This window comes from Herpailurus yagouaroundi, unplaced genomic scaffold (genome assembly GCF_014898765.1).
Source record: "Herpailurus yagouaroundi ecotype Mexico unplaced genomic scaffold, PumYag 166, whole genome shotgun sequence".
In the NCBI taxonomy this organism is placed as follows: domain Eukaryota; kingdom Metazoa; phylum Chordata; class Mammalia; order Carnivora; family Felidae; genus Herpailurus; species Herpailurus yagouaroundi.
In genome coordinates, this window is record NW_024412407.1 from 21,722,842 (window position 1) to 21,738,172 (window position 15,331).

General features: G+C 36.8%; 2 protein-coding genes across 5 annotated transcripts in view; one reads left to right on the top strand and one right to left on the bottom strand.

Moving 5' to 3' along the window:
• Window positions 1–4,728, bottom strand: part of FGFR1OP2 (FGFR1 oncogene partner 2) — a 32,116-nt gene extending 27,388 nt beyond the window's left edge. Inside the window, exon 1 of the mRNA XM_040487862.1 lies at window positions 4,623–4,728. The gene's annotated coding sequence lies outside the window, so the exon portion shown is untranslated. The remainder of the gene's footprint in view (window positions 1–4,622) is intronic.
• A 338-nt stretch (window positions 4,729–5,066) lies between these two features.
• The window catches only part of INTS13 (integrator complex subunit 13), a 27,060-nt gene continuing 16,795 nt past the window's right edge, over window positions 5,067–15,331 (top strand). Inside the window, exons 1-7 of one of the 4 annotated variants that reach the window (XM_040488601.1) lie at window positions 5,067–5,194; window positions 5,410–5,584; window positions 6,543–6,778; window positions 8,702–8,776; window positions 12,383–12,585; window positions 12,952–13,032; window positions 13,773–13,863. In XM_040488601.1, the coding sequence (XP_040344535.1) occupies window positions 6,554–6,778; window positions 8,702–8,776; window positions 12,383–12,585; window positions 12,952–13,032; window positions 13,773–13,863 (675 nt within the window). In that variant the 5' untranslated portion in view covers window positions 5,067–5,194; window positions 5,410–5,584; window positions 6,543–6,553. Of the gene's footprint in view, window positions 5,195–5,366; window positions 5,585–6,542; window positions 6,779–8,701; window positions 8,777–12,382; window positions 12,586–12,951; window positions 13,033–13,772; window positions 13,864–15,331 lie in introns of those variants that run through there. The other 3 variants (XM_040488600.1, XM_040488603.1, XM_040488602.1) reach the window with 3 other exon arrangements.

Consider the following 15,331-nt stretch of genomic DNA (forward strand, 5'->3'; position numbering starts at 1 on the left):
AACTATCCTATAATGCTGGTGAAAATGCAAAATGATATGGCTAGTTCAGAAAATGGTTTGGCAGTTTCTTACCAAGTTAACCATATAGCTGCCACATGACCTAACAGTACTACTTCTGGGTATTTAGTGTAGAGAAATGAGTGGAAAAACTGTACTGTAGTACAGCAGTCATATGAAATGAGGTACTGATACAATACAGATGAATCTCAAAGGCGTTATGCTGACTGAAAGAAGATAGTCTCAACAGGTTATATAATGTTTCCAATTATCTGGCACTGCCTAAAGGACAAAGCTATCGTGCATTCCCTGTCCCCAAGGTTTTGTCTTTGTCATGAATTCTTCTGGTGGCTATATGCATGTGTGGCAGAAGGAAGGTATCTATTTATATTTCCTTTTTCTTATGGGGACAACTAGTTGTCCCAGTCTCATTTATTGTATCGTACATTCTTCCGCCACTGAATTTTTTTCTATTGAAATATATTTGACATATAACGTTATGTAAGTTTAAGGTGTACAACATGTTGACTTGATACATTTATATACTGTAATATGATTGCCATTATAGTGATAATTAGCATCTCTATGTCACATAATCACTTCTTTCTTGTGGAAAGAAGTACCCCCACTCATTTTAATGCCACACATATTGTATGTTTTCTCAATAAATGTATGGGTATGTTTCTGAGCTCTCTATTCTACCTCTGGGTCTTTTTATCTATCTCTACAACAATACCACGCTGCCTATACTGTTAACAGTTGTAAAATACACCCTTACTATCTGATATAGCAAGTTACCCTTTTCTTCTTCAAAACTGTTTACCTATTCTTAGCCTTCTCTTCAACCTAATTCAACTTTCTCTCCAACTAAATGGACATCCAGAGCACTCTAGATCAAACTGCTAGCTATTAATTTTAACTAATTCAAACCATTGGTAGATGTCTGAACTCAAAGAATCCTACCTTATCTTCTTTTGGTCAACAGGACAAATGTTATTCCCATTTCATCAATGAGGAAACGCAAGGAGCCAAGCTAGTACCAGAAATAGAATTTCTGATCCTGAGTTTAGTGCTCTACACAGGAGCCAATGTGGATCCTCAGGACTCTGTTTACTTTTAGCCATGTAAAAACCACCTGTCTCCCCGGGTGGAAAAACAATGCAAATTCCCTGACCATGCTTCACCAATGGGACTTCCAAGATATTACAAAAACTGAGTATCAAGCCAGCAATAGAAAATAAACGAGGCTGTAAGTGAAGAAAAGACCAAAAAAAAAAAAACCCCAAAAAACCCCAAAAACCAAAAAACAAAAACAAAAACCCACAAAATTTCAACTATTTTCCCTTATGATTAATAAAAGCCTAACATCCATTTTAATTGGGCATCACAGTTAGTTATAAAATCAATTAATGTTTACTGACAGGTTTTTCAAAATTAACATCCACTTTAAAAAATCTCTAGGTTGCATAATGAAATACTGTCAAAATCAGTTACAGTTAAAATATGTTTTATAACTACAAAAATATACCTATTCAGAGAAAGGAATTATAAACATCAGATAATTGAAAGCATAATTTTATTAACACTTTAGAAAAATAGTGACACAGAGTTTCTAAGAATCCGCATGTTCATTTCCTGTATGTGAAACAACAGAAGTTTAAAATAGTTTATAACATGCATTTACTTTGCTAACTTTTTTGAAAATCATTGTGCTTTCTCCCCCTCTTTTGGCTGGTAAGTGGAGTGGGAAGAAGATTGTTTTTCCAAACTCTCTAACAAGTTTTAAATATTTAAAAATAGACTCCAGTAAAAAAAGAGAGTATTTTCAATTTATCTGCCTATCTTTATAGTGCTTGTCATAACTGGTCACAGTGCACTTACATTATTTTCCATAGGTAGGCCCAATTTACAGGTGGAATTTTTCTAAAGTGGGTTTTTCCCTGCCTGCATTAGCCACATTCTCGCCCACTTTGCCACCCAAAGATGTTGGCAGACTCCTGGCAGAGGTTTCGGAACATTCTGCTGCTGATAAAAGAGAAACCACCACCCACTCAAAATACCAACTGCCAGCTGTTCAGTTTTACATTTTGGTTAAGAAAAATTTAAAGAAATTCAAGTCACTCTTCTTTCTCTTTCATCCACAAATCCACTATCCCATAGCTGGACCTACACAGAAATATCGTGACTACTAACACACCATAAATTTCTTTAAATATGCTTTTTTTAATGTTTGTTTATTTTTGAGAGACAAAGAGACAGAGACAGAGATAGAGAGAGACCGTATGCACATGCAAGTGGTGCAGGGGCAGAGAGAGAGGGGGCAGAGGATCCGAAGTGGGCTCTGTGCTGACAACAGTGAACGTACATGGGGCTCGAACTCATGAACCGTGAGATCATGACCTGAGCTGAAGTGGGACACTCAACTGACTAAGCCACCCAGGTGCCTCTGTCCTTAAATATTAACAACCTAGTTTAAATTTTATTGGATTGTTCAGGCACACTAACTGTATTAATTAATACATAATGTTAACAGATACATATGGAACCAGAAAAATAAAAAAGCATAGTTATGGCTTCCTTAGAAACTTTTAATCTAAAGAAATCAAGAAAGAGTGCATGTAAATTACATATAAAAATAAGCATCTTTTATCGACAATATATTTCTGCATTTGAAAGCATAGAAAATTTTTTACGGTCTTTGAAAATGATGGAATGAACACGTTTGAAGCTTTATGAAGAAGATAAATTTGTTTTTAATGTTTATTTAATTTGAGAGAGAGAGCGCAAGCGGGGGGGAGCCAGAGAGAGAGGGAAACAGAGAATCCCAAGCAGGTTCTGTGATAGCAGTGCAGAACCTGACACAGGGCTGGAACTCACGACCACGAGATCTCATGATCTCATGATCACGAGATCATGACCTGAGTCGAAATCAAGAGTCTGACGCTTAACCAACTGAGCAACCCAGGCACCCCTGAAGAAGATAAAATTTTAAAATTGGAAGAACAGGATTTAAAAGGACATAGGAGAATTTTTTTTACCTTAGAATTGTAGCTAAATATAAGTTGCATATACGTGGAGATTCAAACAGGTAATGACAAGTCAAGGAACTAACCTAATCTAAACTGGTTATTTATAACCTATGGGCCAAGGAGTCATTGGAAGTTACATGGATGTACACGCACCCAGTACAATCTGTAGTCTAAAATAATTTGCTCACCCACTTATTTCTCTGTTTTTCAAATGTAGACAGATACTAGTAAAATAAAATAGCAAATCACTTAAAAGTTTAAGTTTTTTTTTTCCCATTATGCATAATCTCAACCAACAAATACTAAAAGTACAATTACTTCTGTGTTAGGAGTACAGTTTCTCATGTTCAAAACGGATCAGGGGCCTTTAACATACAAGGTTCCTTCTGGCTATTTAAGGGCACTAAGGACTTCTATCATTAATCTTTAGAACTTGTATTTACAAGTATACATATTTACAAATGTGTACACACATGATGCCTGCTATGTACATCCAAATCATGCCTGCTATACCCCCAGGCATTGGACCAGCTTTTGTTACAAAGATGAATAAGACAGGATTCCAGACTCAAGCTCAAATTGATACAGATACATGAACAAATAATACAACCTAATAAATACTGCAGAGCTGTTTCAAGTGCCCTGGGAGCACAATGGCATTATTAATGTCACCTGGGGGAGTATGAGAAAACAAGGATCTATGAATTCGGTCTTGACAGGTGGGGCATGGGGTGGAGAAGAAGAGTTAGCATTCTAAACAGATGGTACAGCACACACAAAGGCACAGAGTTGTGAAAGTGCATGACATGTTTGGGGAAAAACAGTTCTCTCGTATGAGTGGATATCGAGGTATTTGGAGGAGAAGAGGAGAGGAAAAAGATAAAATGAATTGGGATAGGTAGTAAAAGGCCCTAAATGATATGCCTCACAATTAAGACTTAATTCCATCAGCAATATGGTTACTGACAAAGTTTAAGGACTGACATAAACGGATTTCAGAATAACTGTATGGAAGGATGAAGGTGGAGAAACTACTGGGGGAGGGTGGGTAACTGCAATAATTCTGGTGGAAGAAATAATACAGTTCAGTGCAAGTGGAAATGCAGAATCAGGGACAAAGGTTTCTAGTTTGGACAGAGGGATGGATACTGGTACCATTATGAGAGATGGGATACATTGGAAAGGAAGAAAACCAGGAAAAGAGTAGTATTCCTGACAGGGCAGTTTTTCAAGAGACAAGAAATGGTTATAGGCATGATATATCCTGCAAAGCGGTAAACTCAAAACCGAAAGGGTCCCTCTTCCCTCCTCTCAATGGTCAGCACCCAGGTGGGTTTAGGCAGGAAGAAAAAAGAAACGGAAAATGCGTCCACACAGGGTTACGGCCAAAGCTTCAAGAAACTTTCCGCACCTCAGACCCGGAAAGAGGAGCTCACAACTGAGGCCGGGAAAAGGAAGGAGCGGGTAACCAGCGCAGGGAAGCGGCTAGGGACAGGGGGCAAGCAGTTCAAGAGGTGGAAAGCACCAGAGCGGCCCAGGGGAAGGAAACTTCCGACTCCCTTTGCCCGCTCATGTCCCTGGATTTATTCCACTTACTCTGGTCTCAATCCCTCGCAGCCGTCAACAGTGGCGTTAGGACTCAAAGCCTCTGCTAACAGGGACCTACGCACCCACGGGAAGAGACTCCGCTCGTCTGTTCACCTTCTTCAGCGAGCAGACTCAGGACCCAGCAGAGACCATCAGTGGAGATGCGGCTGGAGGGGTCAGCGGAGCTCAGCCCCATCACTGGCCGGAGGTAAACCTCCGCGGACCGCCTCGGACCTGCACGCTCAGAGGACCCAAACCTCGCGAGATTTCCTTCCTCACGTTACGGTGGGGGCAAAGCCAGAGATTTATTTGCGGGTCTTTGCAGACATGCGCGAGAGGTGGAGGCGGTTCCCTTCTACGTCCCTCCCTATTAATCTACTCAGGCTGCCGCTTGGCTTCTCGCAAAGTGTCGCGAGTTTTGACAGGGGAAGCCGGCCTGGGTGGAGAAACCGAGAAAGGGAGGCCGGGTGGAGGCCGGGTGGGAGGGCCTTGCGTTAAGAGAGCGTGGCTGGCTTAGGCGGTGCTGTGGTTGGTACTTCGCTGTTGTGGAGTCTCTATGGTCGCCCGGATCAATCTTCCCAGTGGGTTATTGGGAAAATTAGCCGGTAGAAAATCTTGAGCGTCGGAGGCATTTTTTTCTTGGCTCCGCCCTCTTCCTGTTCTGCGAGCTGGGCGTCTGGCCCACCGAGGGGGAAGGGCAGCTTGGCGGGGCTGTGGAAGAGGGCTTTGCGCACGCGCGAGTCCGAGTGTGTGAGTGTTTGTGTTCACGCGCACGCGCGCGCGCTCTTGCATTTAGGAAGCCTGGGAAGGACCGGTGTGCTAGGAGATGAGCGGGGAAAGCATAGTTCCCTGTCTTTGGTACCAGACACTCCTGACTGTGCGCTGACCCTCCCCACCCAGCCAGCAGCCTTTTCCAGAGAGGCTGTGGTCCATAGCCTCTGTTCGTTTTCACTGCAGGACCAGGCACGAAAGTAAGCAAACCTCGATCCTGAGGTCTTCCCTATTCACTCACCTTGTACTTTCCACCCCCCACTCTCCAGCAGAATGTGACTAGGTTTCTCAAAGAAGAGTTTGCATGAAGGGGAAATGTGTTTGAAAGCAGAAGAAAATAGCTAGATCGTAAAAAGTCGATTCGGTTTGATGAACACTTTGCTTACCATGTGCTTTTTGAATGTGGATTGTCTATTCAGTATAAGGTTTTATTTAGCGAAGCAAGGGAGTTTTTATAAGAAAAAGTTTAAAAGTTTCTCCTCTCCAGCTCTGTGAATGGTAGCAACTAAGTTTTCTGTTCTACATGGTAAATTACCATGGTGTTTCAAATACTAAGGGGGAAGAGTTTGAATTTGGGGTCTTTATCCTAATGCGAAGACCCGATATGCAGTTGTCGTAGGAGATGTTTTTTATATTTGGGGCTTTCCTTTTGCTGTCACTCCCCTTTCCTGTTAATTCTGGCTCCCCTCATCCTTTTTCAGAAGTCTTAAGACTTTTTGGAGGGAAGCCCAAAACTACTGACTTGGGTTAGTTTGGGGGTTTGTGTGTGATGTCAATTAGGAAGAATCATTAGAAGTGTATTTGAAGAGGACTTATCATTTGTTATGTTTGGTATTATGGAAGGCAACCGACCACAGTTATTTGTAAGCATTTTTTCCTGACAATTTTTAGTTCATTCAAAAAGCAAAATTTTGTATGGACTGTAATTTTGCCTGTGACTGATAGAGTGACAGCTTAATATGGTGTAGCTTATCCCTCGAATTGATAGCTACTTTCTAGTCATGACCTCATTAAATCTTGTTGGATAAATTTCTTTGAATACTGATTATTCATGTACCCTACCAAATCTTTTTGAGGAAGAGACACTAATTAGGAACAATTTAAGGATATTAAATGTCATGTATAAGACATTTGGCTAATATATTTTATCCCTTACAGGTTAAAACAAAATGAAGATTTTTTCTGAATCTCATAAAACAGTATTTGTTGTAGATCACTGCCCTTACATGGCAGAATCATGCAGACAGCATGTCGAGTTTGATATGCTGGTGAAGAATAGGACCCAAGGAATCATCCCTTTGGCCCCCATATCTAAATCCTTGTGGACTTGCTCAGTAGAATCTTCCATGGAATATTGTAGAATAATGTATGATATATTTCCTTTCAAAAAGCTGGTGAGTGTGAAGTACAAGAAAAATCATGATTTGGGGGGATGGACTTAACTGCCTGTTACATTTTTTAATATAAGAATTTACTATAGATTTAACTTGAAACTGTTTACTACTTTAAAAATGTGGTATTTAGAACTCTTCTTTGCAGTTAATATGTTATGTATGTTTAATTGGGGCCAATAACCATCATAACAGCTAACAGTTATGGTGCGTTTACACATACCAGTCATATCCAAAGTATTTCATATTTATTAACTCCATTAATTCTCACAACAGTCCTATAAGGTAGCTACTCTAATTACTGGGACAATATTCGAAGTATATAATAACCCGAATAGAACAGGCACTGACCATTGAGAGCTATTGCTGGCCTAAGCAGAAAGGATGTGGGCTGTGGGCAATGTCAGATTGTGTTGGTGTGTACGATCTGAATATCAGCCGTGTTTATTATTGCCATGTTGGAGATGTAGAAACTGAGGTAAAGACAGGAAAGTTGTCCTGAGTCACACAGCTAGTTAGACACAGAACCAGAATTTGAACCTAAACAGGCTGGCTGCTCATAGTGTTAGTGAATGCACACTAAACTGCTGCAGGATTTGGCTGTTAGAAGGAAATGCTCTTAAGAATGCTAAGAGGAATTTGTTTTTATCCACAAGAAGAGAGATTGAAGATTGATAGATTCCAGATATGAAAATTACCTTCAGGTTTCATCATTTCAGCTATTTTATTTTGGGAGAGTCATTTGGTTAGCCACAAGTGGATGATTTGCTTTGTCTCATTTGGAGCAGCCTAGGCTGGGACCTAGCCAGTTCTTAGACTGGCACAGGCAGGGCAGTAACAGTAAGGCTGAACATAGAGAATCTATATATTCAGATATATTCCAAATTAAATGTAAGTGTTTTTAGTCCTTCAGTAAATTGTGCATTATGTAGGGTAAAAAAATACGAAAGGGAGGATAACTAGTCATTTAGGGTGCAGGCTTTGGTTCAAATTCTGGCTTCATCAGCTACCACAGTGTGACCTTGATCATATTGCTTAATTTCTCCAAGTCTGGTTCTTCCCATGTAAGCATAACACCTACTTCCTATGATGTAAGATTTCAATGAGATACTGTAACTGAAGTGGCTAGTAAAATGTCCCTGTCAGGTAAGGCTTAGGAGAGAAGGCTACTTATCACATTTATTAGGGGTGCAAAACTAGTATTTCATGGATGGTAGGAAAAAAGATCATGGATTAGATGATATAGTCCAGAGGAAAGAAAGAATCTCACCCTCCTCCAAAAGAACATTCGTCATTTTATGTATTTTCTAATATATCCTTACTAGCATTATCATCTTCTGTGATAGTATTTTTTTGGTTTGCATTGAAGTCCAAATGCACTATTTTGACTTTCAATGCCTTTTGTGATATGGCTACTGCTTATTTCTCTGAGCTTTCCCCCGACCCCTTTGCCTGTTCTGACCTTTTCATCCTTTTGAGGCCTTTGCGTTTGCTGTACCAGGAATTCTCTATCCCCAGCTCTATTTATGGCTGTTTTCTTTTGGTCGTTTTGGATTCCCCCCAATTGCCACTATAGACCACCCAACCTAAAGTAGCTAACCAATTTCTTTTTCATAGCATTTGTCACTCACTGAAATAATCTTGTGCATTTGTTTGTTTGTATTCTTCCCATACTGCCCTCTGTCTTACCACTACCCACAAACCCCTGACTTTCCCCACATTGTGAGTGATACAACTTTCATTCATCACTGTATTTCCAAATCCCCAGTGCCGAGGATAGCACCTGGCAGATACTAGGCATTCTAGAACTATAAAGTGAATGAATGAATCAGCAAACCAGTTCTAGGAACTGCATATTATTTTAAATATGATGTGATTTCAGTGGAATTGGATGTGAATACTAATTCTGTCTTTGAAATCTATCAGGTGAATTTCATTGTGAGTGACTCTGGAGCACATGTTTTAAATTCTTGGACTCAAGAAGACCAAAATTTGCAGGAGGTATGGTTAGGTTTTGAGCTGTGGCCATTTTTGAAAATTATCTGAATGTGGTAATACTTTCTTGAAAGATGATTTAAAAGATTTTTTTTTATCACTATAGTATTTGCACATAGTTTTAAAACAACTACTACTAAAGGAAAGCCAGCTATCTTCATTCCAGTCTTTCCCCAATTCCTAGAAGCAAACTTTCAACTCTAACTCATCTAGTATTTACTTCCATATTTCAAAATAACAAATTTTTACTGCTATTGATAGAATTCTCAATTTAAACTTTATTTTTTTATCATTATTGTTAGTGAGGAATTAACTTTTATATTCTCTGCCACCCATGCCCCTCTACCTCCCTTCTGCCGTTCCTTCATTTTCTCAGTGTTGTTATGTCAGAATTTTTGTTAATTCAAAATTGCATATTTGCATTATAATATCTATATAAAGTGTTACTGCTAAGCTAAGTAGTATATGTGGTTATTTCCTTTCTCTCTCTTTTTAGGTTTTATTGAGGTATCATAGCACTGTATAAGTTTAAGGTCTGAAACATAATGATTTGTCTTACATATTATTTCCTTTCTTGTGTGACTCTTTGTTTATTCTTACAATTTATCATTTCCTTCTTAATTGCTCAATTTTATGTATATCTGTTGCTGCTTTTCCTCATGTTTCTACAAAACTTCCCAATATTTTGATCAGAAATGTAACAGCTTCGTTTTTTTGTCTTGAAAAACTTCTTGGAGCAGTCTTTTGCTCCAGTTTTAGCTGGCCGCTTAATAGGCCTGGTGCTTCTTAAACATTATGTGTCTAAGGATATTGGGTTTGTGGTAGCTTATGTTCTTTGCTATTGTTGGTTGGATGGAAGACTTCAGTTTACTGGTTTCTTTACTGATGAAGATGTATCTGAGAGACAGACATTAGTGAAATTTTTGAATACATTGTTTGAATTATTTCATGTTAAAATTCTTTGTTAATGGATGGTCTTCAGTGGAGATAATCTCATGTTGTAAATGTGTTTTAAACGGAACATTTTTAAAGAAAATGTGTTTATCCCAGTGTTTGGTCTTAAAATGTTGTGATTAGTATCATCATGTATGTAAACATATCTAACCCTTTATTCTTTTGAGGTAACTCATTCAAGCAGCAGGCTTTTATTGGTTTGGCTTTGCATTTATATCACTCCAGAATGTTCTTTATTCTTTTTTTTTTTAACTTGAAAAAGTAATATTAAGGATTCTGTACATTCTCCTTGCATTTTCTTTTTGAAATGGCATGTGTTTTGCTTTACTTCTTTCAAGAGGTACTGTGAAAGAAGCTTGAAGTCTCTCTGTTGTGTATGAAAAAAAAATCAGTACAAATTGGCATAGGTTTTCCTTACTTTACCTCTGCAGTGCAGTAAAAGTTGTGCATCTCATAATGGCACATATACCAATGATAAGAGAATTGCTACTTCTCTCTGCTTTCTGAATGTGAAGGCACATTGTATCACACTGATTGTTTTTAAGTCGTGAACAGAAGGGGAAACTCCAGTCTAGTTCGGAAGGCAACTGTATAGCAGCTCACTGGTGTTTAAGATTATATGAAATAATTGACATGTTGTATAAATTATATATAAGCTTGCCTGTGTTAACACATTCAATGTTTAGCTTTGGTTATCCATGTCACACCTTTCCCTAGTTATTGTCAACAATCATGAGTAACAAGTGGAAGAGATCAAAGACAAATTTGGGGGCTAGAAGGATTTTAGATGTCGTTTGCTTCAACTCCTTCATTGTGCAGGTGAAGGAATGGAGCCCACAGGGGCTATATGTTGTTTGACTTCTATACCTGGGTCCAGGGCTCTTTCTGTTATAGCACATAACTCTATCCTACACATCTTAAATTTTATCACCAAAAATTGTCAGATTTCAGGAGTTTGGGTCTGATTTTTGTTGGCTAAATTAAATCAAGTTTGCAAGTATTATACTAATGTGGGACAGGTTATATTAGTATTTTCACTTTTAGGTTAGGAGGAATTGACCAGGGTCACACAACATTAAAAGGCAGAGCCAGAGTTTTAACCCATCTCTGTCTGACCTTAAAAGTTAAACTTGCTTTCTGCTACTTTCTTCAGGACCACAGAATCCCTCCCCTATAAAGCTACTTTTTATTGAGCTTCTCCTATGTACCAGAGACTTTATATAGTCGTTTATACACAGTCTTTTTTCTTTCTTTTCTGGTTACTTATTATGAATAGGTAATACCTATATAGTTTAGAAGTAAAATTTACATACATACACATGTACATATGTACACTTCCACATACATGTTTGTGTTAGTAAACGGGAAAACTTTCCAACTCATCCCCTGTCTCAATGAGTGTGCTGGACCCTGCTTACACCAACTTTGCATTAAGTGAATCTTGACATCTCCCATGGTGGGGGTATTTTATTTAACCATAGATACTGGCAAACACTACAGATTAGGGCTTTCCCCACACTTTGGGGAACTGATTTACTAGCACATCACTGTTTATCTCCACCACTATTAGTTTTTCATGGCTCATTCCAGAGTGTCTTTATGCATATACAAAGCAAAGTTCTTCCATCTTGTTCCTTTTCAAGATTGTTTCGGTCATTTTCAGTCCCTTGCAATTCCATATGAATTTTAGAACCACCTTGTCCATTTCTACAAAGCAGTCGGCTGGGATTGTGACACAGATTATGTTTAATCTGTAGTTCAGTTTGAGTAATGTTGCAATTTTAACAATATTATGTCTTCCAACTCATGAACATGGGATGTTTTATATCATTTAGATCTTTAATTTCTTTCAGTGATGTTTGTAGTTCTCAAGAGTATAAAATTTGCATTTCTTTTGTTGATTTTATTCCTAAGTATTTTATTTTTTTGATGCTATTATATTAGAATTGTTTCCTTTATTTTCGGATTGTCCATTGCAAGTATGTAGCAATACAATTTGTGTTTGTGTATTGATCATGTATCCTGCAACTTGCTGGACTTATTATTTCTAACAGTTTTTTAGTGGATTCCATTTGACTTTCTACATACAAGATCACGTCATCTGTGATATAGAGATAATTTTACTTCTGGCTCCTTCTGTTTCTTTTTCTTAATTGCCCTGGCTAGACCCACCAATACAGTGTGAAATAGAAGTGATGAGAGTGGACATCCTTCTTCTGTTCCTAATCTTAGAGAGAACATGTACAGGCTTTACTAGGAAGCATGGTGTTATCTGTAGGTTTTCTTAGATGCTATTTTCTGCTTGAGGAGTTTCCTTCTATTTGTAGTTTGTTGAGTATTTTTATCATAAAAGGGTCTTGGATTTTATGAAATGCTTTTTCTGTGTTTATGGAGATGACCGTGTGATTTTTAAAAATTGTGTTGGTATTGACATTAATTGATTTTTGGATGTTAAGTCAACTTTGCATTCCTGGGATAAGTCCCACTTTGTCATGGTGTATAATTCTTTTCATATGTTGCTGGATTTGGTTTGCTAGTATTTTGTTGAGGATATTTGTGTCCATATTTTTAAGGTATGCTGGTCTGTAGTTTTCCTGTGATGTCTTTGTCTGACTTGTACATACTCTTGTCAACATAATTATTTTCCCTTTTACTTAGCTAATGGCAGCATTAGCTGCTGTTGGGCCTCCTAATCCACGAGCAGATCCAGAATGCTGCAGCATTCTGCATGGTCTCGTTGCAGCAGTGGAAACCCTGTGTAAAATTACAGAATACCAACATGAGGCTCGTACTCTACTAATGGAAAATGCAGAACGTGTTGGAAATAGAGGACGAATAATTTGCATTACTAATGCAAAAAGGTGAGACATTAATCACAGTAATTCTTTCACTGAGGGAATTTTAATGTCTTGTTGCAGTTTTTACTTAAAAAAACAGGACAGCATGTTAGCGGTTAAGCATATCTCAGGTGGCCTAATACTGAAGCTGTATTTATCCAGTTCTTAAATAGTCATTTCAGTGAAAGCTGCTTAGATTGTCATCATATGGGTTAATCTGACTTTTTCTCACTAGTTTTTCAGCTGGCTGTTTGGTATTGTGAATGAGCATACTGAAGACCGTCCTCACTGAAGTAATTTTAAGTGCCTATCACAAGATACTACAGCTAAATAGTGTGTTTAATTTTTTCTCTTACTGTTTATTTAATTTTGTTCTTTTTTATGCCATAGTGATAGTCATGTGCGAATGCTTGAGGACTGTGTCCAGGAAACAATTCACGAGCATAACAAGCTTGCTGCAAATTCAGATCAGTGAGTATAATCATAAGTGAAATACATATTCCATTTTATAGTCATGTATTTCATTTTAATTACTCCAATAATTTCAATAGTAATTGGTAGTATTCCCTTTAATTCTCTACTGGCTCTACTAGTTAGTCAAAAAACGTTTATTTGATATTTATGTAGGGAAAACAAAAATAGCTAACAGTTAATGAATCTAGGTTAAGGGTGTATGGGTATTCATTGCATAGTACTTTTCCTTTAGCTTTTCTGTAGGTTTGGAAGTTTCAAAATAAAAATTTTTCAAAAATTAAAAACATTTTCAAAATAAAAGACTTCTAGCATTGAAAATCCTGTGTTCTTAGAAATAACCATTTATAGGTAATGATTAGGATTGCCTGATTTTGTCCTTAAAAATCATTAGTAAAAAAAAAAAAAAAAGGAAACAAATGTGTAATATATTCATTTTCTCTGTGGTAGTTATCTATGGAAAATTTTCCTGATTATAGGACATTTTCCTTTATTCTGTTTTTCAAACATACAAGAAAGTATCATATGTGCATTTGAATTAAATTCATATATTTACTAAATGTCCATACAAGTACAGCAATTATACAGTTTTTCTAAATATTTAGCTTTTGTGTTAGTTAACAGTAGTATCTGATTATAGAGATGCACTGTTTTAGTATATTAAATCTTAATAGTCTACCTACCTGGTTTCTTTACATACTATGTGTTTTTAGATTCTAAGTGAAAAGTTTCTCTTTAAGTCTCATGCAGATTCAGAAGTGTGAACTGGTCTTGATCCATACTTACGCAGTTGGTGAAGACAGCCTTGTGTCTGATCGTCCTAAAAAGGAGGTAAGTGCAGAAGTAATGGAAGAAAAGATCATTGTCATTTATTAATAATAAATGCTGAGAAGGGTTAGCATAAAAATAATCACATTGCCAACATTTTCTGCCAAGAAGATATTTAGAGTTCGCAAAGCCATCTCTGTGGCAAAACACCTAGTTGGGTTCTTCCTGTTATAATTGTAGATTTTAAAGTGTTTTCTGTTTTGCTTGCCTATTGAAGTTTAATTAAATGTGTTGCAAAACCGTACATAGTGTGTATTGATGCTAAAATTTCAATTACTGTAATGGATTTCATTTGCTTTAATAACTTTTTATTGTATAAAAATCTTTTTTTCCTCATTAGAGGAGTAATACACTTCTTAACAAAAATAGACTCTAATAACAAATTAATTTTACCTATCCAGAGGATAAAAAGCTAAAGCTAACTTTTAATCTTGCTTTTACTTTTTAAATAAATTTGAACAATTTTAAAGGAAAAAATGGGTCTGTTGATTTTCAAATGGATTTGCATCATGTAATATTCTCCCATCAGTGGTCTGTGTTTAGAAATATAGATGTGTATATTTATATAATTAAACACGTATGTTCTTACGTTCTGTTTTTTCTCTTAGCCTTAGTTAATATAAACAGGTGAAGTATTACCTTAGTCTGAATGTTTTGTAGTTAACTGGTATTTTTAGGTCTTTAGCTCTTTCATTGTGTTTTTAGGTGGTTTCCAGTGTAAACCCCTTTTCTGTTAACTTTTTTCTGCCTCTTTCGATAACATGGCAGTATGTTGGCTTTCTTTGTAATAACTGAACATTTATTTGTGACAGATGTTATAGGTATAATAAGTATGATAGGTAGTATATACAAATTATATATAAGATATATGTATGCATACACTTTATCTTGCCATAAAGTAACTTTTGGCTGCCTGATCGCATTTATTCGTGATGAAATATGTTTGTGGCAGTTCCTGTATTCTTTATAATAAGCAGTTTTATTTGCAGGTGTTTTTCCTCTCCATAAAATTACTTATTTTCTACAGTATTTCTGTGGGCCATTTCAAATCCATTTTGCATATAGATAAATAGAAGTAAAAATTGTAAGTTAAAATAAATATTTGAATCGAAGACTTGCACTCTGAGTGTCAAGAGGAAAAGGACTTTGCCTATTTACTGCTGTATCCTCTAATAGCTCATGTAGTTTCTGGCATACAATGTAGTAAGGTCTGCTTAGTACCTGTCTGTTGAATGAATAACTACATGAACATTTCTTGCTAAAATAATAATCATAGTTAATTTATGGGCTTTTTTACTTTTTCCAAATTCCAAAAACTAAAAATATTTAATATTTATAGACTGAAGTAAAATATTTGACACCAGGTCACAATGTATTAACGTTGGTTTTTTTTTTCATATATATATATATATATATATATATATATATATATTTTTTTTTTTTTTTTTTTTTTTTTTTTTTTTTTTTTGTT